General features: G+C 43.9%; 1 protein-coding gene across 1 annotated transcript in view; it reads left to right on the forward strand.

Moving 5' to 3' along the window:
- Nucleotides 1–24021, forward strand: part of LOC126482073 (uncharacterized) — a 193726-nt gene extending 169705 nt beyond the window's left edge. Inside the window, exon 6 of the mRNA XM_050106048.1 lies at nt 22853–24021. Coding sequence (XP_049962005.1) covers nt 22853–22970 — 118 coding nt within the window. The 3' untranslated portion in view covers nt 22971–24021. The remainder of the gene's footprint in view (nt 1–22852) is intronic.
- The last annotated feature ends 1275 nt before the right edge of the window (nt 24022–25296 follow it).

A 25296-nucleotide genomic window follows, 5' to 3' on the forward strand; every position in this document is an offset into this window, starting at 1 on the left:
AAAGCAGAGTTACTAAACATAGCCTTGCGAAATTCCTTCACCAAAGAAGACAAAGTAAAGGTTCCAGAATTCGAGTCAAGAACAGCTGCGAACATGAGTAACGTAGAAATAGATATCCTCTGAGTAATGAAGCATTTTAAATCACTTAACAAAATGAAGTCTTACGGTCCAGACTATATACCAGTTACGTTCCTTTCAGAGTATGCTGATATAATAGTTCCATACTTAACTATCATATACAACCGTTCGCTCGACGAAAGATCTGTACCCCAAGACTGGAATGTTGCACGTGTCACACCAATATTCACGAAAGGTAGTAGTACTAAGCCACTAAATTACAGGCCCATATCATTTACGTCGACATGCAGTAGGATTTTGGAACATATATTGATTCGAACATCATTAATTACCTGGAAGAGAACGGTCTATTGACACACAGTCAACACGGATTTAGAAAACATCGTTCTTGGGAAACACAATTAGCTCTTTACTCGCACGAAGTGTTGAGTGCTATTGACAAGGGACTTCAAATTGATTCCGCATTTCTAGCTTTCCAGAAGGCTTATAACACTGAACCACAAAAACGGCTTGTAGTGGAATTGCTTGCTTATGGAATATCGTCTCAGTTCTGTGACTGAATTCGTGATTTCCTGTCAAAGAGGTCATAGTTCGTAGTAACTGACGGAAAGTCATCGAGCAAAACAGAAAAGACTCCTAGCGTTCCCAAAGGCAGCATTATAAGCCCTTTGCTGTTTCTTATCTATATGAACGATTTGAGCAAGAAACTGAGCAGCCGTCTTAGGTTGTTTGTAGATGATCCTGTCGTTTAACGCTAGTAAAGTCATCAGAAGATAAAACCAAATTACAAAACGATTTAGAAAAGATATCTGCACGGTGCAAAAATTGGCAATTGAACCCAAGTTACGAAAAATGTGAGATAAAGCAATGCGTTAAACTTCGATTACAAGATAAATTAGTCAAATCTAAAGGCCGCAAATTCAACTAAATACCTAGGAATTACAATTACGAGCAACTTAAATTGAAAAGAACACATACAAAATGTTGTAGGGAAGCCTAACCAAAGATTGCGTTTTATTGGCAGGACAGTTAGAAAATGAACAGACCTACTAAAGAGACTGCCTACACTATGCTTGTCCATCCTCTTTCAGAATACTGCTGCGCGGTGTGTGATCCTTACCAGGTAGGATTGACGGAGTACGTCGAAAAAAGTTCAAAGAAGGGCAGCACGTTTTATATTATCGCGAAATAGGGGAGAGAGTGTCACTGAAATTACACAGGTATTGTGGTGGTCATTATTAAAATAAAGCCGTTTTTCGTTGCAGCGGAATCTCTCACGAAATTTCAATCACCATCATCCTCCTCCGAATACGGAAATATTTTTTTTACACCGACCTACATACCTGGGAGTGAACCAAAGCGTGGCGATTCATTGGGTGAGGCGTCTGTCATCATCGCAACAAGATCACACAAATCTGTCCAATCGTCTGCGTGCTTTCCGGCTGCACGCAGCTGTGACTCCTGCAATTCTGGAACGTGCAGACTCCCTCATTCGAGGTGAGCCACGGATCACAAGCAAACACCTCGCTGCACTACTAGATGTCTCTGCTAGTAGTGCTGACACACTCGTACGTCTTTCTCGCTGCCGGGCAGGAGGCCATAGAAAGCAACGAAGGACCAACTGCACGGAATTGCTTGCGCGTTACGGGGCAGAGCGTGACAATTTTTGCCGAACATTATCACAGGCGATAAGGACAGAAGAAAACTGGGTTCAACATGCTGTTGACATTGAGGTCATTACAGACGGAGTACAAGCTCGGACTGTGTCAAGGATGAGGAAGGAAATCGGCCGCGCCCTTCTAAAGGAACCATCTCGGCATTTGCCTGGAGGGATTTAGGGAAATGACGGAAGTCTGGATGGCCGGACGCGGGTTTGAGCCGTCGAATGCAAGTCCAGTGTGCTAACCACTGCGCTACCTCGGCTGGTTTCATTAATTCGAACCGGAACAGAAATCCATGGAGTGGCGCTGCAACGTCTCTCCTCCTAGGGAAAAGTTAAAAGCCATACCATCCTCTGGTTAAGGCATGGCGGCGGTCTTCTGGGAGGGGTTATTCTGTTTGATGTCCTCCCTCACCAACATGTACTCCCTCACGCGTGCTGCAACGATCAACTCTGAAGTGTTACACTCAGGAAATGGAAGAAACGACTTCAGCGTGTTCATCCCCACAAAAATGCAAATGAACCCCTCCTTCTCCGTGACAACGCACAAGTCTGCGCACCCTAGACGAGTTAAAAAAACTTCACTGGACTGTTATTCATCACCCACCCTACAGCCCGGATCTCCCAGTAAGTTGACGTAAGGACGGCGAATTGAAGGAAGATTATATTGAAATATAATGTTTTGTAGCCAAAAGAGTGGGAATAGTATGGTGTATTGGAACCCTGTATATAACGAACCTGCTTCCAGAAAAAAATGTGTTTTATATATGTATAGTAATGGTTTACTTCGCTGCAGGATGGACGCCAATTATGCAGCGACTCATTTATATAAGCCCTCATATTGGAGTTAATTTATGTAAATCTTATTTATTAAGTATAAGGTAAATGCGCTACAGTGTGAAATCTGAAAATAATAATAATATAGGTGTTAGCAGCGTCATGTACAGGCATGTAAGCAATGTATCTTACAATAGTTTTAACTCTCAGAAACAGTACCTTTTACGCAGTATGGCTAGTTGAGGCTTTTAAAAACGACTGCAACCACTTGCATTTGGTAACGGTTGAATTTTTATTTCCCCATTAACAGTTAAGTCTCGCCTAACTGATAATAATCAGTTGTTACAGTTCTTAGTAATCGTTCATTGAACAGTGACAATCGTTCTGTCGACGTATTTGATTCCATGGGACTCCTAATGTCTGTAATGCAATATTTTAAGAGTATTTTTTGATCTTTCTGTAACTACTTTTATTACGGTGGCTTTCGAAAGCAACTGAAATAATATGATAACAGCACCACATGACACCGCATCTGCTCGGATAGCCATGCGTGTCAGAGCGCCGACCCCAGGATGGGGAGATGCGCCGGCCCTGGATCGAATATACTCAGTGGGTTAACGTCGAGGGTCGGTATGATGGCCAGCCTGGATGTGGTTTTTAGGTGGTTTCCCACATCCCAGTAGGTGGATACTGGACTGGTATCCAAGCCTCTTGAACATTAGAAACCGTTCACTCAGTTGCACAGCCGGCCGCTGTGGACGAGCGGTTCTAGGCGCTTCATACCGGAACCGCGAGACCGCTACGGTCGCATGTTTCAATCCTGCCTCGGGCATGGATGTGTGTGATGTCCTTAGGTTAGTTAGGTTTAAGTATTTCTAAGTTCTAGGGGACTGATGACCTCAGGAGTTAAGTCCCATAGTGATCAGAGCTATTTGAACCATTTTTTCAGCTGCACATGAATAATACTACACGCAGTCATTTGGGGTGCACATTATCCGCCCAGGGGGTGGGACAAAGGCAGAAGAAAAAGGAGAAGAAGAAGAACAAGCAACATATGACGAGGATTAATATGTAAATTCCTTCGTATTGTTCCTTGTCGTGTGATTGTAAGACTGCTAGAAAATATGCCTAGCAACAGAACATTCCAAGTGATTATTGGGAAAACATAGAGCAACTAAATGAAATTGAATAGTGCCCTTTATCAAGGCTCTGTCTTAGCTCCTCTGTTCTTTTGCACGTGTACTGCTGAAACGCCTGCAACAACATCTCTAAACTTTAGTGAATACGCCGACATTTGGGCACTAGAAACACAAAACGAGCAAATTAGGAAATCAGAAGATGTTCCAACAAATGATTTGTTTGCAGTTGGCAACGATTTCCGTAAATGTAGGCTCCAGCCCAGTTCAACTGAGACGGAGGTTTGCCGGCCGGAGTGGCCGTGCGGTTCTAGGCGCTACAGTCTGGAGCCGAGCGAGCGCTACGGTCGCAGGTTCGAATCCTGCCTCGGGCATGGATGTGTGTGATGTCCTTAGGTTAGTTAGGTTTAATTAGTTCTAAGTTCTAGGCGACTGATGACCTCAGAAGTTAAGTCGCATAGTGCTCAGAGCCATTTGAACCATTTTTTGAACGGAGGTTTCATGCTTTCACCTGAACAATACAGCCTTCCAAACGTGGTACTAAGAATTATTTTCAACAGCGTCACCTAAACTCACACTAAAACTCCTAACTTTCTAGGAGTTACTTTAGACGGAACGTTAAGCTGTAAGGAACACCTGAGAAAGACAGCTGGAAAATTTCGTACAAGGAATAAGATCATAATAAAGCTATGAGGCACAAAATGAGTTTCTTCAGCAACTTTAGCTCAACAGCTTTAGCTCTGGTTTATTCAGTAGCAGAATACTGCTGCCAATTCTGGCTTAACAGCCCGTACACCAAGAAAATAGACATACACGTACGTCAACGTAAACATCAGTCACGTATTACGACGTGGGCACGCTCCGACTGGCTGCCGTCTGCCTACAAGACAATACGAGGAGCGATCTATGATAGTGGGACAGTGACCAGCGTGTCACCAATCCCTTCAACCGTTATTTCCAGTAGATGAGTCTTGACGATGATGCTGCTTCACCAAAAGACAGTGACACTAACCATTTTTGTCTTCTTTTTCTCGATTTGTTTCTTTGTCGTTATGTCTGTGGTTCTTTGCGGATGTAGCGTGACAACTGTCATATTCTCTCGATGAAAACGGCACCTAGTTTGTTTTCTCTCTCTCTCTCTCTCTCTCTCTCTCTCTCTCTCTCACACACACACACACACACACACACACACAAACACACACACACACACACACACACACACACACCCACACACTCACACACACACACACTCCACAACTGTGAGACAACAAGCTCTTCTTAGAGAATCTAGAAAAATTTAAAACAATCAAGAACGTTCTTTTCATTCCTTCTGCGACTACATAAATATGAAAGGACTCAGCTCCAGAAATGTATCATTTGTGGAAGCTATAAGCTTAGAAAAGAACTTTCATATTTTGCAGTACTGGAGGAAAGCCTGAGAAGGAACAGGAACTGCGCATCTCAAGAAATTGCGATATACCTCTGAAAAACCGACCGGCTTCCACCTCCCAGGAAAATCCTGGGTAATTCTAAACAGAATTGTAAGCAACCATGGCAAATGTGCGGACTCATTGCATAAATGGAAACTAAACTCACTTCCGAATTGCGACTGCGGCTCAGAAAGGCAGATAATCTAGTAAATCGTGCAGAAATTCTCAGTAAGAGCCTATACGGGGCAATTTGCAAACTTCCTGAATTAGACTAGTTGTTAAGTGTTTCATTAGGGATGTTATTCTCAGTTTATGTTCAACTAAGTGATTTGTAATAAAGCTATACGAAAAATTCATGCTTATTATCAAAATGTTTGCATGCATGTTCCACACTCCCTAAACCACTGAGCTTGGTACACAGATCGCTTACTGTCTGGAAAAAACCACTTCTTCTCAAATTGGTGCGGGCTATGTTAAAAAGAAGGGTACCTCACAACCTACAAATAGCCACACTATATTTATCCGGTATTTGACAGTGAGAGCACTTAGTGGCTTGCCAGAAACTTCACAAATCTTTTCAAACCTTTTCGATACCTCACAGAATGATGGAAGGAAACAAGTTTATTGCTAACTACATTTTTGCTATTCGTGCAATAAAACTGTTCATCAGGCATGAAGTTTTCATTTATTACTTCTTTACTATTTGCAACAAATTTTGCAGACAATAATCACACATATCACTAAACGACCTCGTAAATGTTGAGCTACGTGGAAACGGTACTGCAGGGCGAAATTCGCTTGAGATACCCGTGAAAAATGAGTGCAAATGCGTTAAATATGGGTGAAATACAGTATATCCGACATGTGAAAACTAGGGCAAGGGTGCGGATAAATAGCTCCTTTAAAACTCTTGCATCGGTTTCAGCCAATCTTGGCAAATATGTTACTTGTTATCTGTAAATTAATACTATGGGGGTGAGAATCCTGAACTTCCTGTTTGGGTGGGGATGATAACGCAATGCCGGCATGAGTGGCCGAGCGGTTCTAGGCGCTACAGTCTGGAGCCGCGCGACCGCTACGGTCGCAGGTTCGAATCCTGCCTCGGGTATGGATGTGTGTGATGTCCTTAGGTTAGTTAGGTTTAAGTAGTTCTAAGTTCTAGGGGACTGATGACCTCAGAAGTTAAGTCCCATAGTGCTCAGAGCCATTTGAACCATTTTTTGATAACGCAGTGGTTGAGAGAGAACGGGGAAGTAGGAGATGGACAGAAAGGGGGAAAGAGGAAGATGTAGACAGGGAGAGGACGAGGTGGGCAGAGAGAGTGGAGGAGGGAATGGGTGGAGAAAGAGAAGAGGAGAAGACGAACAGAGAGAGGGGAAAGGGGAGATGGGTGCAGAAAGAGTTGGAGATGGACAGACAGAGGGGGAGGATGAAATGGACAGAGGAGGAGGAGGAGGAGGACGAAATAGACGGAGAAAGGGGGAAGGACGAGAGGGACAAATAGAAGATTGGAGTAAATACATACATATGAAATACCGAGTACTCATCTAATAAATGAATAATATGCCTCCAGACACATACGAAGCGTGCACTTAAATAAAACAAATGGTGACTAGCTGCACTGCTTATGTGCGGAGAACAAAGGACTCGGGTGCGGCTTTCAGATATAGGGGCGGGGGGGGGGGGGGGGGGATAACAAAAAAGGAAATTCTGCGAGAGTATGGCGGATGGCATGAATTTACTTTCCTTTTATAACTAGGCCTTGCAAATATCCAGCACAGAGCAGTGCGTGATCCTGGAACGCGGTACAAAAAGGAATACTTGCAACAAAGGCAGAGGCTCAAATCCGGGACGGATGCTGCTTTGATAGGCGGTCGCGCCGTGACACACGGCACCTGTCGTGTGTACGGCCCCGCTTGTGTGCTGCTGCCGGCATGCAAACAGCGGTGGTTCGTCTCGGTCCGACCCGCACAGCTCCCGCGTCGCCTCATAAAAAACAAATGGCGCTCCTCCATTACGTGGCGAGATTGCTCCACCGCGGCGCCTCTTCGCGTTTCCAGCGAATGATTTACAGCCGGGCGCGGCGATGTAACGGAGAAATGTCGAATCCGTAAGTCACTTTGCCACAGATATCCGGCCCTTCTCAGCCCGGGACTGGGAGCTATGAGACATTTTATGTCAAACGAAGCCCTATGTCATATGCAGAGGGGAGCGAGGGAACAAAGAACCCATCCGAATATCATCTCGGGGGTTGGGAGTCAAAGGCAGACTAGGAAATGTTCTGCAGACGGGGGCTATATTGCAGCTAAGGTTGCCCGGGGAGATTTGGTCGTAGTATGCGGAACCATTAAACTAACACACGTTTGAAAAATATATGGTAGTATTATCAGGTTTCTAAAGGTAATAATACACTACTGGCCATTAAAATTGCTACACCACGAAGATGACGTGCTACAGACGCGAAATTTATCCGACAGGAAGAAGATGCTGTGATATGCAAATGATTAGCTTATCAGAGCATTCATACAAGGTTGGCGCCGCTGGCGACACCTGCAAAGTGCTCACATGACGAAAGTTTCCAACCGATTTCTCATACACAAACAGCACTTGACCGGCGTTGCCTGATGAAACGTTTGTTGTGATGCCTGTGTAAGGAGGGGAAGTGTGTACCATCACGTTTCCGACTTTGATAAAGGACGAATTGTAGACTATCGCGATTGCGGTTTATCGTATCGCGACACTGCTGCTCGCGTTGGTAGAGATCCAATGACTGTTAGCAGAATATGGAATCGGTGGGTTCAGGAGGGTAATACGGAACGCCGTGCTGGATCTCAACGGCCTCGTATCACTAGCAGTCGAGATGACAGGCATCTTTCCGCATGGCTGTAACGGATCGTGCAGCCACGTCTCGATCCCTGGGTCAACAGATGGGGACGTTTTCAAGACAACAACCATCTGCACGAACAGTTCGACGACGTTTGCAGCAGCATGGACTATCAACTCGGAGACCATGGCTGCGGTTACCCTTGACGCTGCATCACAGACAGGGCCGCCTGTGATGTTATACTCAACGACGAACCTGGGTGCACGAATGGCAAAACGTTGTTGTTTCGGATGAATCCAGGTTCTGTTTCCAGCATCATGATGGTCGCATCCGTGTTTGGCGACATCGCGGTGAACGCACATTGGGAGCGTGTATTCGTCATCGCCATACTGGCGTATCACCCTGCGTGATGGTATAGGGTGCCATTGTTTACACGCCTCGGTCACCTCTTGTTCGCATTGACGGCATTTTGAACAGTGGACGTTACATTTCAGATGTGTTACGACCCGTTGCTCTACCCTTAATTCGATCCCTGCGAAATCCTACGTTTCAGCAGGATAATGCACCACCGTTTGTTGCAGGTCCTGTACGGGCCCTTCTGGATACAGAAAATGTTCGACTGCTACACTGGCCAGCACATTCTCCAGATCTTTCATCAATTGGAAACATCTGGACTATAGTGGCCGCGCAACTGGCTCGTCACAATACGCCAGTCACTACTCTTAATGAACTGTGGTATCGTATTGAAGCTGCATGGAAAGCTGTACCTGTACACGCCTTCCAAGCTCTGTTTGACTCAATGCCCAGGCGTATCAAGGCCGTTATTACGGCCGGAGGTGGTTGTTCTGGGTACTGATTTCTCAGGATCTATGCACCCAAATTGCGTGAAAATGTAATCACATGTCAGTTCTAGTATAATATATTTGTCCAACGAATATCCGTTTATCATCTGCATTTCTTCTTGGTGCAGCAATTTTAATGGCCAGTAGTGTATTAGTTAGTACACAAAGTGGATCGCAACACAGGCACAGTGAACACGTCGTCAAGGTCTCTCTCATACGCAAAACAGATACTCAAATGTGCACTAGGTCTTCATGCCTTTATCTGGAAATATTTTCTCAGAGATGTACACTGTCTGATAAAAAGAATGCTTTACCCCTATCTACTGACGAAGTGATTATTGCATGTCAGGAGAGTCGGAACCGTCAGTACGTTAGGAGGTGGGAAGTATTGCATTTTGAAGTGAGAACATGAAGGAACAACCATAGCTAAACCAAGATCAGGCAAACCTCAGACCTCATGCACTGTCGGACAGGGGCTGAAGAACATTGCGCAGGCTGACAGTAGAAAAACCGCCTGAAATCAACGGAAATAATCACTCATGTTTTCCAAAGTGCTACCAGCAGGCCAGTTAGCCATTTTAAAAAAATAGGGTTTTTTCATCGATTTTTCGACTTCGTTGGCCAAGTAAAAATATTTATAGTTGATGGATCGGAATAAAAGTGGTACAACTTCTAGTCAATTTAGTTAGCTTCGTCGGAAACAAAGAATCACGCCAATCGGTTCAGTATATTTGAAATTACCATACCGCGCGACAGAAAAAAGAAGTTTTGACTATATATAAATGCAATATTAAGCAACGTACGTTCAATCTGATATTTCGGATCCATAAACTAGTCCTTCCTCTTCCTCATAGATGGCGTTCTGCTAGATCTGGGCCATCCTGCGCTGCTCCAGAGCCGCTCGTACGGCCGGTGACAAGCGGTTTTCGGCCGCTTGTATCTGGTGGGCGTCCGAATGCTTGGCGAACTGCGTCGAATAGAGTCACAGGGTGACGTCTGTCATTGTCATGGTCTTCAGAATTGGTGAATACCCTTCGTTGAAGCTGCTGACTGCCAGGAAAGTCGCAATCTCCACAGTCTTCGCACCATAATGCAAATGCAAGTGGGCTAAATTCCAAACACACGCATTCAAACTTTCATTTGAATTTTGTGTGTTTCCTCAAAAGCACCGGTACAAGAACTTCTTCTCCGAAAGAAAAAAACTGGTGTGTGGAAAAGGCCGATTTCAGACAAGTGCATTATTTTGTTCAATCGCGAAAAACAAACATTTCGGCTCAGAATTCGGAAAAACCGTTTCAGGGGGGATTCCAAACACTTGTATGGATCCAAAAGTGCAATTTAAAAAAAAAATCGATTTTTTGAACCAAAAGATAGTAAACCTTCCCTTAACGTGGAAGCATAGGAAGACATTTTACAGCACTGTGTACAGATTACAGTAGAGGAACAGATCGGAGACAACGGATGTTTCTGTCACCATGTCACCACGACAATGCATCCTTTCATAATGTGGCTTCTGTGAGACCTGAACGCAAGGGTACATCTTTGGGATTAGGTAAAACATCGACTTCGCTCCAGATCCCGCTATTCGACATCACTACCTTCTCTCGTTTCGGCTCTTGGGAAGGAATGAGCTGCCATTCCTCCACAAACATTCACGGTACATCTTTGAAGTAGTTGCCAGAGAGTTCAAGTTTTATTAAAGGTGCATGGTGGACTCATTCCATAGTAACGTCGAGTAATAGGTGTAGAGATACCTTTGATCATATAGTGTACATTCAAGCCCCTTTAAGGTGGGTGCATCACTGTGATTTCCCTCTTTCCATTCGCATATGGTAAGAAAGACTGTCGATAAACTTTCGTATGAGGTCTAATTTCACTGATTATTTCCGTCGTGGACATTTCGTTAGACATGTGATGGAGAAAGTAATATAATTCTACAGGAATTCGTGACTGGTTTTAATATGATGAAATCTTTAGAGTCAGTAGACCACGTCATACTCCTCTTCAAACTTACCGAAAGCTCGACGTTTTGATCCCTCTTCTGGAATCGTCTTCAGGATGCTACTGGTGACCCTGGATGGTTCGAGGTTCCGATCCGCCTGCTGGGATCTTATTCAGGATGGCACTGGTGTTCCTTGGATAGCAGAGGGATCGGAGCTTCGGAATATAAAGAAGTCTGGAGAGGAACACTGTGTGGCATAAAGAATCTGACAATCGGATGATGCTACCATGAATGAGGTAATAAGTTGCCCAGCTCTTCTTTGAACGTACAGTCTCAGAATTTCAACTGCAAACTCCTTCGTGAAACACATTGCCCCTCTTGTAACGAATGTCACTGGAGCTTGCTGAGGATCTCCGTACTGCTTTCGCGCGTTCTAATCAACCATGTGACGAAACGTGCTACTCTTCATTGTACCTTCTCTAACTCTTCTGTTAATCCACCTTCTGTCTCTTTCCTCTTCCCTTTCCCCTCTTTCGCTTCCTCTCTATCTCTATCCATCAAATTTCATCACTCTACATTCTCATTCTGTCTGTCCCCCCTCCTCCCTCACTCCTTGTGCCATCCTCTCTCTCTCTTCCATTTTTCTCTATTCTCCTTCTTGCCTCTCCCCCCTACCCTCCCTCTCTGCCTACCTTCCCGTCTATTCCTCCCCCCTCTTTTTCCAGCTGCAGTCATGGACTGTGCGACTGGTCCCGGCGGAGGTTCGAGTCCTCCCTCAGGCATGGGTGTGTGTGTTTGCCCTTAGGATAATTTAGGTTAAGTAGTGTGTAAGCTTAAGGACTGATGACCTTAGCAGTTAGGTCCCCTTACATTTCACACATATTCGAACATTTTCTCTTTCCAGCTCACTCGCTTTTCCACTTCTCCTCCTAGCTTCTCTCCTAACTCTTTCGCGCTATCTCTTTCTCCCTCCCTCTTTCACTCCCGCCCCCTCTCTCTCAAACTCTCTCTCTCTCTTTCTCAAACACACACACACACACACACGCACACATACACACATACACATCCAGAAACTGGAACACGCTCATACGTTCCCACAACGGGTGTCCGCAGAAAGCTAGAAAGGAGACTGTGGTTCACATTAACGTCCCCGCAAGCGAGGCGGTGTTTTTCGCCCGCCGCCGCAGCAGAGCTGAGCGACCGCAGAGATGGCGCTGCCTCCTCCGGGAATGCGAATATTGCTTTGCGCGTGGAATGCGGGCCTGGCGGCCGAGTGGTCCCTTGGCGCCGACCGCTTCAACCACGCGCCGCGGTGCGACACAATAGTCCGCATGCGGTGCACTGCCACACGCCCCCACTCCCATTCTGCTGTAGCCTTTTCCTTCTCTGCAGAGATGTAGGCCTAAGGATATGTTACCAAAATCACCAAGAGCCTCCCTTTCTTTCCTGGCGGCAGCACCCCCTGTCTGTCAGGTCGCTACATTACAGTAATACCTACGTCGCCTCCGTATGTTAATATAGTTATATGGATATGGTGTCTGTTCTTTCAGACATGTCCAAAAGAACATACACCATATCCATATAACTATATCGTTCTGGCAATACCGGCCATATGCGGATGCACATGTATTCCCCGAACTCTTACGGGACTTGGTAAGAATGTCTTCCAGGGGTAATGAGTGTGTTGGGGTGAGAAACTACGAATGTAGTGTGTAGACATACAAAGTGAGAATGTGAGTGTCACGGGAGGCGTCCTCGGGACAGTCCCTGCAGTCGTACTACACTCTTTGCCCTCGGTGGCTCAGATGGACGCGGGCACGGTAACTCAAGCGTTTTCGGTCAGAGGGTTCGCTGCCCTCTGTAATAAAAAAACTGTGTTAATGGATCAACGACGAACTGAAACGGGTGTCTTGCGACGTCCACCTCGAGAAAATGCAACGAACGAAAACGAACAAAATGGGATTAAAAAAAAACAAGGATGGATAGAGCATCTGCCATGTAAGCAGAAGGTCCCGGGTTCGAGTCTCGGTCGGGGCACACATTTTCACCTGTCCCCGTTGATATATATCAACTCCCGTCAGCAGCTGACGGTATTAATATAATTCTAATTTCGTCCGTATGTTAATGGTGGGCGCCGATGCAGAAGGAGCTAGGTTTGATTTCCGGGACATCGCCGAAGTTTTTTTTTCTGAAGCTGGGAAGTCAGGAACGAGGCCCAATCAGAAGGGGCCACACCGATATCAGATTTTTCTAATTTTTTTATGTTTATGGCTCGTAAAGTTGAGAAGTCATGTGTACCTGTGCCAAAGCAGTTCGATACAAATCTCAAAGATTCTCGAGAAAGTCGCCTAGAAGTCTTTCCAACCAAGTTTAAGATCCTACAATAAGGTAAAAGTTTTCGATAACCAGCGTGGCTCTGTGGTAGAGCGCTCGCTTGACGCGCAGATCCTGGATCTGATGCCAGGGGTAATCAAATTTTTAAATAAATGTGCATGTTCTATGAACATTTTCGTGGAGTGTAGAACTCATGAGGCGTAGGAGACTGGTAATCGCTACATCGAGTCTTGTTTCGGTCGTTATTTCTTCCGTTTTTTTCCGTTCAGTTCGAATACCTACGTCATTTAAGTACAAAATTCTTCAAATATATTCTAATTAACACATCTAATAGACATTTTTGTGAAAAACACACATCTTCTTATTTCTAATTATATATTCCACGCAAAATTCCAGTCTTCATTACGAACGAACATTCCTAAATACCGATCCTGCACAAAATATTGTTAGCCGAGATTGTATAGTTAAAAAAGTTACAAATTAATTTTTTTCTATCTCTTTGTAATTTGTGATTCTCGTAAATGCTCATAGATCGTGCACATTTGTTTAAAAATTCGATTTCGCTAGGATTCGAAACCAAGTCCCTCACACAGCTAGCGAGCACTTCACCACAGTGCCACACTGGTTGCTAATCAATATTTACCTTATTTTAGCGTATTAAACGTGGTCAGAAAACTTCAAAGTCGATTTTATCGAGTTGAGAGTAGCGCCGATCTGCTTTGGGAGAAGTATACTTTGAGGTCTCTATATTGAAAATGCAACTACTGGCAGAAGCAACTGAAGGGATAAGCGACATGCTGATCGCATATCATGCGATGATAGATCACTCATCGCACTGTCTAGCAGGTAACAGTCAGCCAGTCGCAACAGGCCTCAAGCCTAACTTCTAAGTGGTATTCACGTTTACGTTTACTGTAATACTTTTGAAAATGTGAAACCGCATTCCTAGCTGTGTGGTTCGTAAACGAGCACCAATTACCTTACTCACTCCCCTGAACATGCCTAAAGCATCGAATTCATTTCTTGCTACAGGTGTGATCAGTCCTTGTCTTCCCAAAGGCAGTGGAGTAGACCAGGCTTCACAATAGATTAAGAACGGAGTGATTGGTACAGCTCTAATTAAATAAGTGTCGACGTAACGCAGACTCCGTCCACAGGCCCTGGCGGTCTCATTGGTACCGGCCGAACGCCATGTCATTCTCTGCCATCGGCGTCATTGGATGCGGTATGGAGGGTCTTGAGGTTGGCACATTGCTCTTCAAAATGATTCTAATGGCTCTGAGCAGTATGGGACTTAACAGTTGAGGTCATCAGTCCCCTAGACTTAGAACTACTTAAACTCAACTAACGGAAGGACATCACACACATCCATGCCCGAGGCAGGGGCGACCGCAGCAGCAACGCGGTTCCGGACTGAAGCGCCTAGAACCGCGCAGCCACAGCGGCCTGCGCGAGCGAGGCAGATACAATATAATGATACTACGTGGCAGTAGAATGTGTCAGATTACGTTAGCGATGTCATGGAGATGTTGATGGTCAGAATGTGACAGTATTTACGAGTTGCCATAGTAGTTTAGAAAAGTCTGTTTGTCGAAACTAGCGAGCTACAGTATCATTCACGACTTAACTGGCAAACCGGAAATAATCATTGATCTTTTGATGTCTGTAGTTCTCACTTAATGTGTCTCCATATCGCGCTGAAGTTTTAGAGACTAATTATGATGAATCAAAGCGAAAAGAAATTCTAACGAATGAAGAGATAAACTTAAAGTTCTCGAAAACTGTAGATACTGCGGTAATGAATAGCTCAGTAGATGGTTCAGTTGAAGAGGACATCTCTAAAAAGGGCAATCACAGAAGCTAGAAAGAAAACTATAGGTTCAAGGAAGACAACTGTGAAGAAACCTTAGATAACAGATGAAATACTTCAGTTGATCGACGAATGAAGAAAGTAAAAAGATGTTCAGGGAAATTTAGAAATACAGAAATACAAGTAACTTAGGAAAAAAAATAAATAAGAAGTGCAGGAAAGCTAAGGAGAAATAGCTCCATGAAAAACGTGAAGAAATCGAAAAAGAAATAATTATCGAAAGGACAGACTCAGCATACAGAAAAGTCAGAACAACCTTCGGTGAAATCAAAAGCAAGACTGTAGTGGGAACTGCATTGGAAGACTTAATATCAAATAAGGCAGAAGGGATAGCTAACATTCCATCTCAATTTCTAATAGGATGGGTGGAAGTGGCAACAAAACTGCTATGCGCGTTGGTATGTAGAATGTATGAGACTGACGATATACCATCAGGCTTTCCGAAAAACATCATCTACACAATTCCGTAGACTGCTACAGCCGACAAGTGCGAGAACTCGCAATATCAGCTTAAGAGCTAATATATCAAAGTTGCTGACAAGAATAATGTACTCAAGAGTGAGGAAAAAGCTCAAGATCTTTTAGATGACCATCAGTTTGGGTTTAGGAAAGGTATAGGCACCAGAGAAGCGGTTCTGACGTTGCGGTTGATAATGGAAGTAAAACTGAAGAAAAATCGAGACACGCTCATTGCAAATCCAATGAGCGTGTCTCAATTTTTCTTCAGTTCTTCAGTGAACCTTGAAAAAGCGTTTGACAATACCAAATGGTGTAAGATGTTCGAAATGATGAGAAAAGTCGGGTTTAGCTATAGCGAAAGACGAGTAAAATAAAAAAATAAATGAGTCCCAGGAGTGAACTATAAGAGTAGAGGACCAAGAACGAAGTGGTCGGATTAAAAAGAGTGTAAGACAGGGGTGTAGTCTTTCACCCCTCCTGATCAATCTATAGCCGGCCGAAGTGGCCGCACGGTTCTGGCGCTGCAGTCTGGAACCGCGAGACCGCTACGGTCGCAGGTTCGAATCCTGCCTCGGGCATGGATGTGTGTGATGTCCTTAGGTTAGTTAGGTTTAACTAGTTCTAAGTTCTAGGGGACTAATGACCTCAGCAGTTGAGTGCCATAGTGCTCAGAGCCATTTTTTTTGATCAATCTATAGATTTGAAAGGCAATGACGGAAACAAAAGAAAGATTCAGGAATTCAACTAAAATTCAAATTGAAAGAATATCAATGATAAGATTCGCTGATGGCATTGCAGTCCTCAGTGAAAGTGAAAAAGAATTACAGAATCTGGTGAATGGCTTGAACAGTCTACTGAGTACAGAATATAGACTCAGAGTAAATCGGAGAAAGACGGATGTAATGAGAAGTAGGAGAATTAGGAACAGCGATAAACTTAATATCTGGATTGGTGGTCACAAAGTAGAATAAGTTAAGGAATTCTGCTACCTAGGCAGCAAAATAGCACATGACGGACATAACAAGGAGGACATAAAAAGCAAACTAGCAGTGCCGAAAAGGGCATTCACTGCCAAGAGAAGTCGATTAGTACCAAACGTAGACCTTAATTTGAGGAAGAACGTTCTGAGAATGTACGTTTTAAGCACAGCATTGTATGGTAGTGAAACATGTTCTGTGGGAAAACCGGAACAGAAGAGAATCTAAGCATTTGAGATGTGGTGCTACAGACGAATGTTGAAAATTAGGTGGATTGATAAGGTAAGGAATGAGGAGGTTCTACGCAGAATCGGAGAGGAAAGAAATATGCGGAAAACACTGACAAGAAGAAGGAAGAGAATAATAGGACATATATTAAGACATCAGGGAATAACTTCCATGGTACTAGAGGGAGCTATAGAGGGGGAAAAACTGTAAAAGGAGACAAAGATTGGAATATATCCAGCAAATAATTGAGGATATAGGTTGCAAGTGCTATTCCGAGATGCAAAGGTTGGAGCAGGAGAGGAATTCGTGACGGGTCGTATCAAACCAGTCAGATGCCTGACGACTCGTAAACTCAGATCTCAGTGAGGCAGAGCTCTTGCTATGTTGCGTTAGTCCGCCAGGCGGTCTGAACCGGTTTTTTGGCGCCTGTTTGGAGTACTCGAGCGTGAAGACCCGTTGTTGAGACTTCGCACTAAGGGGTCCATTATAACGGAAAGCACCATCTTGCTGAAAAGTACTCTTCTGGGATAACTGCATTTACGACCAGCAAAATTACGGGCGATACCTCTGTAACGGGGCATCTTCACTATATACTTAGTAGCTCTCATTCTGACTCGCAAAACAAGTTAAACCACGAATCAAACTGCAGTCAAAGTTAATTCATACAGTAACATCGTTGCTAGCCTCAAAAGCTTGTTAGTCTCTAATTAACCTAATTCGGAAGTGTTGATAATGGTTCACCACCCATGGAGAGCGTAGCATCACACCATCATTATCAGAGGCGCAGGACCTCGAATTTAAAAGGAGGGAGAGATTATCGTCATTATTACCCGATAGTCTGTATCACGGTCGTACGACCTCATTTAGAAATATCGCGATGCGTTAATGTATTATGAATTTTGTTATATTCGGTGGTGTGTTTACTGTGCTGTCCAGATTGCGGAAATTATTTGTATTAATTTCATCTGTTAATGCAAATAAGGCGTCTAAGCGCAGCAAGTTGCAATAGGACACACTGCTTAAATAATTAGCTGCATTCAGTAAAAGTAAAAAGATGCACCAGCTGTAACAACGCATTTAAAAATGCGCCATAACTGGTCTTATTCCAATTTCATTTTCCCGCATTGGATTTAATTAATACACTAACCTACAATGGTGGTACAGCTCGGCAGCTAAGTGAAGCAGTGCTGGGTTCAATCTTATTAACTCTTAGGTTTCTTTCTCTGTAACTTGTTGTTCACCTACTTAGGCAGTGATTGGTATATGCATACAAGTTTCACTGTGATTCGGAGTTCAAATTAAGCAAAATTTTCTTATCTTACTCTGTTTAAAGAAAAATGACTAAAATATACCACCACAGAATAAGATTAAAAAATAATACAATAATACGTGAATTTTACTGGAATGCAATCTTTGAAATTCTGGAGGTACTAGGCGTAAAATCCTGGGAGTTATAGAAGTATACAGCTTGTGCAGGAACCAGATGGCAGCTATTGGAGTCAAGGGGGATGAAAGGGAACCAGTGGTTGAGATGGGAGACAGGATTGTAGCATACCCCAGTATACTGAGCAAGCAGCGAAGGAAAACAAAGTAAAATGAGCAGAACGAATTAAAGTTCAGGGAGAAAAAAAAAGAACATTGAGGTTTTTCGATGACATTGTAATTCAGTCACAGACAGCAAAGGACCTTGGAAGAGCAGTTGAACGTAATGGATAGTGTCTTGGAAATGAGGATATACGATGAACATCAACAAAAGCTAAACAAGGATAATGGAATGTAGTCGATTAAAATCAGACGATGTTGGTTGATTTGGGGGAAGGAACAAAGCAGCGAGGTCATCGGTCCCATCTGATTATGGAAGGATGGGGAAGAAAGTCGGCCGTGCCCTTTCGAGGGAACCTTCCCAGCCTTTGCCTGAGCAATTGAACGTAATGGATAGTGTCTTGGAAATGAGGATATACGATGAACATCAACAAAAGCTACACAAGGATAATGGAATGTAGTCGATTAAAATCAGACGATGTTAAGTGAATTAGAGTAGGAAAGGAGACACAAATAGTAGTAACTGGTGACTGCCTGAACAAAACATGATATAAAACGTAGACTGACAAGGGAAGGTGCTACAGAAGCGTGCTGATGGTTGGTTGGTTGGTTGATTTGCGGGAAGGAACAAAGCAGCGAGGTCATCGGTCCCATATGATTATGGAAGGATGGGGAAGAAAGTCGGCCGTGCCCTTTCGAGGGAACCTTCCCGGCATTTGCCTGAAACGGTTTAGGAAAATCACGGAAAACCTAAATGAAGATGGCCGGACGCGGGTTTGAACCGTCGTCCTCCCGAATGCGGGTCCAGTGTACCAACCACTGTGCCACCTCACTCGATGCAGATGATTAGATGGGTAAGTAAGATAACTAACGAGGAGGTTTAGAATCGATTTTGGGAGAAAAGAAATTGAATAAAAGAAGGAGCTGGTTGATAGGACACATTCTGAGACATGAAGGAATCATCAGCTTAGTACTGGAAAGAAGTGTGTGTGTGTTGGGGAGAGGGGAAGAGGAAAAATTACAGAGGGAGGCCAAGAGAAAAATACAGTAAGCAGGTTCAAGCGGATGCAGGTTGCAGTAGCTATTCGGAGATGAAGAGCCTTGCGCAGGATAGAGTAAGGGTGGAGAGGTGGATCAAATCAGTCTGCGGACTGAAGACCACGAAACAATATGCATATTCTATTAATGGTAGTCTCATGAACTTAACTAGGTGTTAGCTACCCGTAACTTTGAGACAAATGGGACACTGGCCGTGGATTGCGTTACTATGCATTGTGTGGACAGTGCATTGTCATTAAGTGACCCGTTGCTTTCATGTGAGACAGCAGAAGTGTTTGTTCTGTGCGTGGCTGTCACTTAGCTGGATCGGACCAGTCATCTGGCCAGGCAACGGGTACTCCACAATCTTTCCAGACATTAGCAAATTTCTTATCCAGGAACCTGCGAACCAATATGGCGAAGCTCCATCTTGTTGAAAGATGATGTTGGGTTGCAAGTTCTGTATCTGAATGTATACAGATTTGCTCCAACACGTTCAGATATTCGTGTACTACATGACGCAATGTTTCTTGGGACACATTAAGTTGCTTAGATGCCTACCGAATTGGCTTACAGTGATCAACACTCAAGACCAAAGTCTTGAGTGCCCTTTCAGCAGGTGTCTAAGTCCTTCACATTAGCATTAACAGCTGGATGCATCCCACTAAAGGAATTTCAAAATACACTCCTGGAAATTGAAATAAGAACACCGTGAATTCATTGTCCCAGGAAGGGGAAACTTTATTGACACATTCCTGGGGTCAGATACATCACATGATCACACTGACAGAACCACAGGCACATAGACACAGGCAACAGAGCATGCACAATGTCGGCACTAGTACAGTGTATATCCACCTTTCGCAGCAATACAGGCTGCTATTCTCCCATGGAGACGATCGTAGAGATGCTGGATGTAGTCCTGTGGAACGGCTTGCCATGCCATTTCCACCTGGCGCCTCAGTTGGACCAGCGTTCGTGCTGGACGTGCAGACCGCGTGAGACGACGCTTCATCCAGTCCCAAACATGCTCAATGGGGGACAGATCCGGAGATCTTGCTGGCCAGGGTAGTTGACTTACACCTTCTAGAGCACGTTGGGTGGCACGGGATACATGCGGACGTGCATTGTCCTGTTGGAACAGCAAGTTCCGTTGCCGGCCTAGGGATGGTAGAACGATGGGTTCGATGACGGTTTGGATGTACCGTGCACTATTCAGTGTCCCCTCGACGATCACCAGTGGTGTACGGCCAGTGTAGGAGATCGCTCCCCACACCATGATGCCGGGTGTTGGCCCTGTGTGCCTCGGTCGTATGCAGTCCTGATTGTGGCGCTCACCTGCACGGCGCCAAACACGCATACGACCATCATTGGCACCAAGACAGAAGCGACTCTCATCGCTGAAGACGACACGTCTCCATTCGTCCCTCCATTCACGCCTGTCGCGACACCACTGGAGGGGGGCTGCACGATGTTGGGGCATGAGCGGAAGACGGCCTAACGGTGTGCGGGACCGCAGCCCAGCTTCATGGAGACGGTTGCGAATGGTCCTCGCCGATACCCCAGGAGCAACAGTGTCCCTAATTTGCTGGGAAGTGGCGGTGCGGTCCCCTACGGCACTGCGTAGGATCCTACGGTCTTGGCGTGCATCTGTGCGTCGCTGCGGTCCGGTCCCAGGTCGACGGGCACGTGCACCTTCCGCCGACCACTGGCGACAACATCGATGTACTGTGGAGACCTCACGCCCCACGTGTTGAGCAATTCGGCGGTACGTCCACCCGGCCTCCCGCATGCCCACTATACGCCCTCGCTCAAAGTCCGTCAACTGCAGATACGGTTCACGTCCACGCTGTCGCGGCATGCTACCAGTGTTAAAGACTGCGATGGAGCTCCGTATGCCACGGCAAACTGGCTGACACTGACGGCAGCGGTGCACAAATGCTGCGCAGCTAGCGCCATTCGACGGCCAACACCGCGGTTCCTGGTGTGTCCGCTGTGCCGTGCGTGTGATCATTGCTTGTACAGCCCTCTCGCAGTGTCCGGAGCAAGCATGGTGGGTCTGACACACCGGTGTCAATGTGTTCTTCTTTCCATTTCCAGGAGTGTATATGAGATGTAACGAGTATAAGTGCAGATATTCTCGTATGTGGTACCTTAATATGTACACACACGGAATTTTTTTTCTGCGTCTCTTCCCACAAATACGTCACAAACCTTATGACTGGATGTTTTCTGCATGGTCGTAACTGCAACTCCAAGTGGACTACACCCGACGGTACAGGCTAACCGTTTTACATCGACGCATCTCCACTGCAATACTTGACCGGCTGCCCGGGGAAAATATGTATTAATGGCTTTCTCTTGCCACTCGTACCTGGAGATGTCACCTAACCTAAAAACACGCGACTTGGTAATAGCTGTAATTATTACTGTGCAAATGACATAAATACTGATGCTGTTCAACACACTGTTCTCAGTCACCGATCTAAATACATGGACCTATGCCCATTATACTCTGCATAATTATTTGCCTTGAGCAAACACAAACTCTTCTTGTTTAGCACCCAAATATGTTTCGAAGAAGTTTAACCATTGTCAGTGAATTCATTTATTATCTGCCAAATAACATGTAAAGAATTTATGCTTGATAATGCATACAGTTTGAAATTATGGTAGTTACATCTATAAAATTATTAACAGAAAAAAATATATGGCTTTTTATCAAATTCTGATGTTTATGTGTCTGTCTGGCATTTGCAGTACATATCCAGTTTGTCATGTGTAACTTATCAGGATGTTTCAGTATTATGTTAAGTGCGTTTACTAAAATGTTAGTCCGAAAATGAAACTATTGCTTTCTTTTGCTTTGCTACTGGTAGGTTATAGTAATATCATCATAGTACATTCTGTGTGAACTCCAATTTGTTGCTTTATTCTTTAAATATTGTTTGTAAGGTTTAGTAGTTTTCGAAAAAGTGTTTGGGGATATATCAAATATGAATGACTTTTTAACGTGGTAAGTGGGAGGGGCTGGCTATGTATGTAAATTGAGTGTACTTACTTTTAGTTGATACCGCTTTTTTATTCCTATACACGGTATGTTGAGCATGCAGTCAGTCATGTACCATTATAGTCTTTTCGTGATATTCACTTGTTCCATCATCATTTTTTGCGTTTTCTGGGACTTTCGAATTTCGTAATAAAAATAAGCCTTGGTGTGTGTGTGTGTGTGTGTGTGTGTGTGTGTGTGTGTGTGTGTGTGTGTGTTTGTTTGCGTTGTGCGCTTCGATATTCTCCCTCTATGTTCCTCAATAATACGCCCTCGGTATGTATTAACTTTTGGCTCGCCAACTTCAGTTCTTTATTCCATTATCTGTTAGGAAATGTCGTTGGTTTTAAGTGATAACTTCTTTTTCCAGACTAAAAAATAAATCATGTGGTAAGCTAGAACTCCACAACCATTTTACTTCGTTTACTGGTATCTTTCCCACAGTCTGTAATGTTTGTAATATGTGAAGTCATTACGTTTATGGCCCCTTTATTAGAGCATTCATCCATCCAATGTGACAAACCGACAGACGACAGCATCAATTAAATAAACAATGCTAAAATTACGTAAAGCACCTCTTGATGTAAAATAGAGAAATTTTTCCACGATAGTCAGATACTTTGCACAAGACGCAGTGCAATGAGAATTCGTTTTTAATTGTTTCAGGTGCAGTGCAGAAGCGGCTCGACATGTCCTGATACAAACAGCTCTGGGAGAACGGTCATCCAGTGTCGAAGTCGAAGACGCGTCGTCAGCACAGCTCCGAAACGTGACTGAGAGCTAAACAGACTGCCGACGAGAAGACTGAAGAAAATTTTTAAGCGGGGGAAGAACTGTGGGTGCCTGTGCATTGTGTGCCCCGGGTGACGGGAGAATCGAATTTTTATTGGGGCAGTTTGGTGGAAGTTATTTTTCCGACAGCGGAGGTTTCCCGCTCTGATAGTTATAGAATAGTCCGTCAGGGCAACGACACATAGCAGAAACTGCCACCGCTATAGACTGATAATTATTTTACATATTTGGAAGAAACACATAGCAGCGACCTGTACAAATCATCGACACATGATATTTATTATTATTTATTATATATTTATATTTATAGTAGTTGGGTGAAGCTTCCTGATTAGCTACAGGAACTAAAGAGAGTACAAACAGTGTAATATCATCTTCAGTGTGGTTTTAAGCATCTCACAATTTATTTATTTCCACCTCTGACACTGGAGTGGAAAATAACAGACGTTTAGCCAGTATGCGATTTAACTTGGCTGGAAGAAAGCAGATAAGCTAAATTTGTGATACGTGTTGAAGGCCAACCAAAGAATTTCTTTAACTGTTTCTTCTAATAAATGCACTGTGTATTTCCCTATCTCGTACTCTGCATTAAACAATATGACACTCATGTTAAATTTTCAGCCGTCTTATCTCCCTAAAAACTAGTATCAAAGGTCTTAAACGCATCACAAAGCCTGCTTTCACCAGTTTCGCTATCTTTCGCCGGGTGCGCCACAAAAGGCAGCACCCGCCCTTCATCACAAAGAAACATAAAACGAGGGAAGAAAGATAATGCGATTATCCAGGGGTCCTGAACCGCTTTTATGCCATGGGATTCCTCGTAATTAAAATAAGATGAAGGCGTTACTCCCTAATTGCTGTTTTGCTACGTTATCATCCGGCCACAAGCCCGCGATGTTCAGCGCTGCGGGAGATATGGGAACTAATTTTAAAACTCTTCTTTCATGACGGCGTGGTGCACTTTACGCCTCATTCTGCTGTATACTTTTGTGGCACATTGAGATAACGCTGTACCTCTCTCTTACTGTTGAATCAGCATTAAGCAAGTCAATTTTCTGCAATGAATTTGTCTGACACAAATTCGATGAGATCTGTTAATAAACATACTATTTATTTTTTGCAAATTTCACCTGTATCATTTTCAGTTCCATTTAAGACCATCCAATTATTGTTTAACTATTTCTCGTTCATCATTTGTGACTAAATTAGTTTTTTTTCCTTAAAAATTCTTAAAATCAAATTGGTACGAAATCAAACGTTGGAGGAACGGTGAAGGTAAGAGAAATAAATGACAGGGACAAAGTCTTTAATAGCTTTCTAAAAGAAAAACAGACGGAGACTAGAGCATAAAGACCGAACGAAGATCAGGATTTAACGCATTGTCGGCAACGACGCTATCAGAGATGGAGCACAAGCTCGAATAGAGGTAAGAAAATTTTCCACGTTATTTACAAAGCCACAATTGCAGTATTTGCTTTTATTGGTTTAAGGAAATCACGGAAAGCCAGAATCTGTGGATAGACGAACATTTGAATCACCGTCCTCCCAGAATACAAATCAAATTTCCTAACCAATGGTCAGACTCGATCTTTAATATTGTGTATAGAGGATGAGATGTAATAACTGATGATATGCTTTACGAGTGTTTAGCATAGCAGCAGTCAAGAAGAACACAGGACATTTCCTCACTTTAGACACATCACCGGAATGTCAGGGCAGGTAAGTCTGAGGGAAGCTTGAGAGGTTTGTTATTGCTACCTCTTTACAAAAAGTGACTTCTTTTGGAACATTGTTACCTCTAGCCTGGTGTTTGGGTTCCCTTTGGTCATAGCAATGAAGCTTTTTGCGGTGGTCTTCTATGAAACTCTCTTGATATTCAATCCATGTAACACCAAAGTAGACACTCGATCTTTCCAAGATCATCGTCAGGAGATGCTTGATTGTAGGATTGCAGCTACAAGAAAACACACCAAAGGTAAATTTACAAGAAATGTTTACCATTCTCACGCTCATCATAAAAGAAAACTATTTTTAGCCTCAATAGCAATTTTAGCTCTCAACAAGCAGGGCTAATATGTGGACCAGCGGTAAGTGGCCCCTTGACAGACATATTCATGAAACACGAAGAAACAGAAATTTTTGACAAAATTGTAAAACCAAAGAAGTATAAAATAAAATGTTGATGCTGGTACGTGGTCGATGTAATTTTCCTAGTAGATCAACCACACACTCGTACAGACCAGCTTCTCAATGACATGGACATTATCTATACACAAACACAGTTCACCACTGAGACAGATAAAAGACTAAGCTCCATG

Source organism: Schistocerca serialis, chromosome 5 (genome assembly GCF_023864345.2).
Source record: "Schistocerca serialis cubense isolate TAMUIC-IGC-003099 chromosome 5, iqSchSeri2.2, whole genome shotgun sequence".
Taxonomy (NCBI): Eukaryota; Metazoa; Arthropoda; class Insecta; order Orthoptera; family Acrididae; genus Schistocerca; species Schistocerca serialis.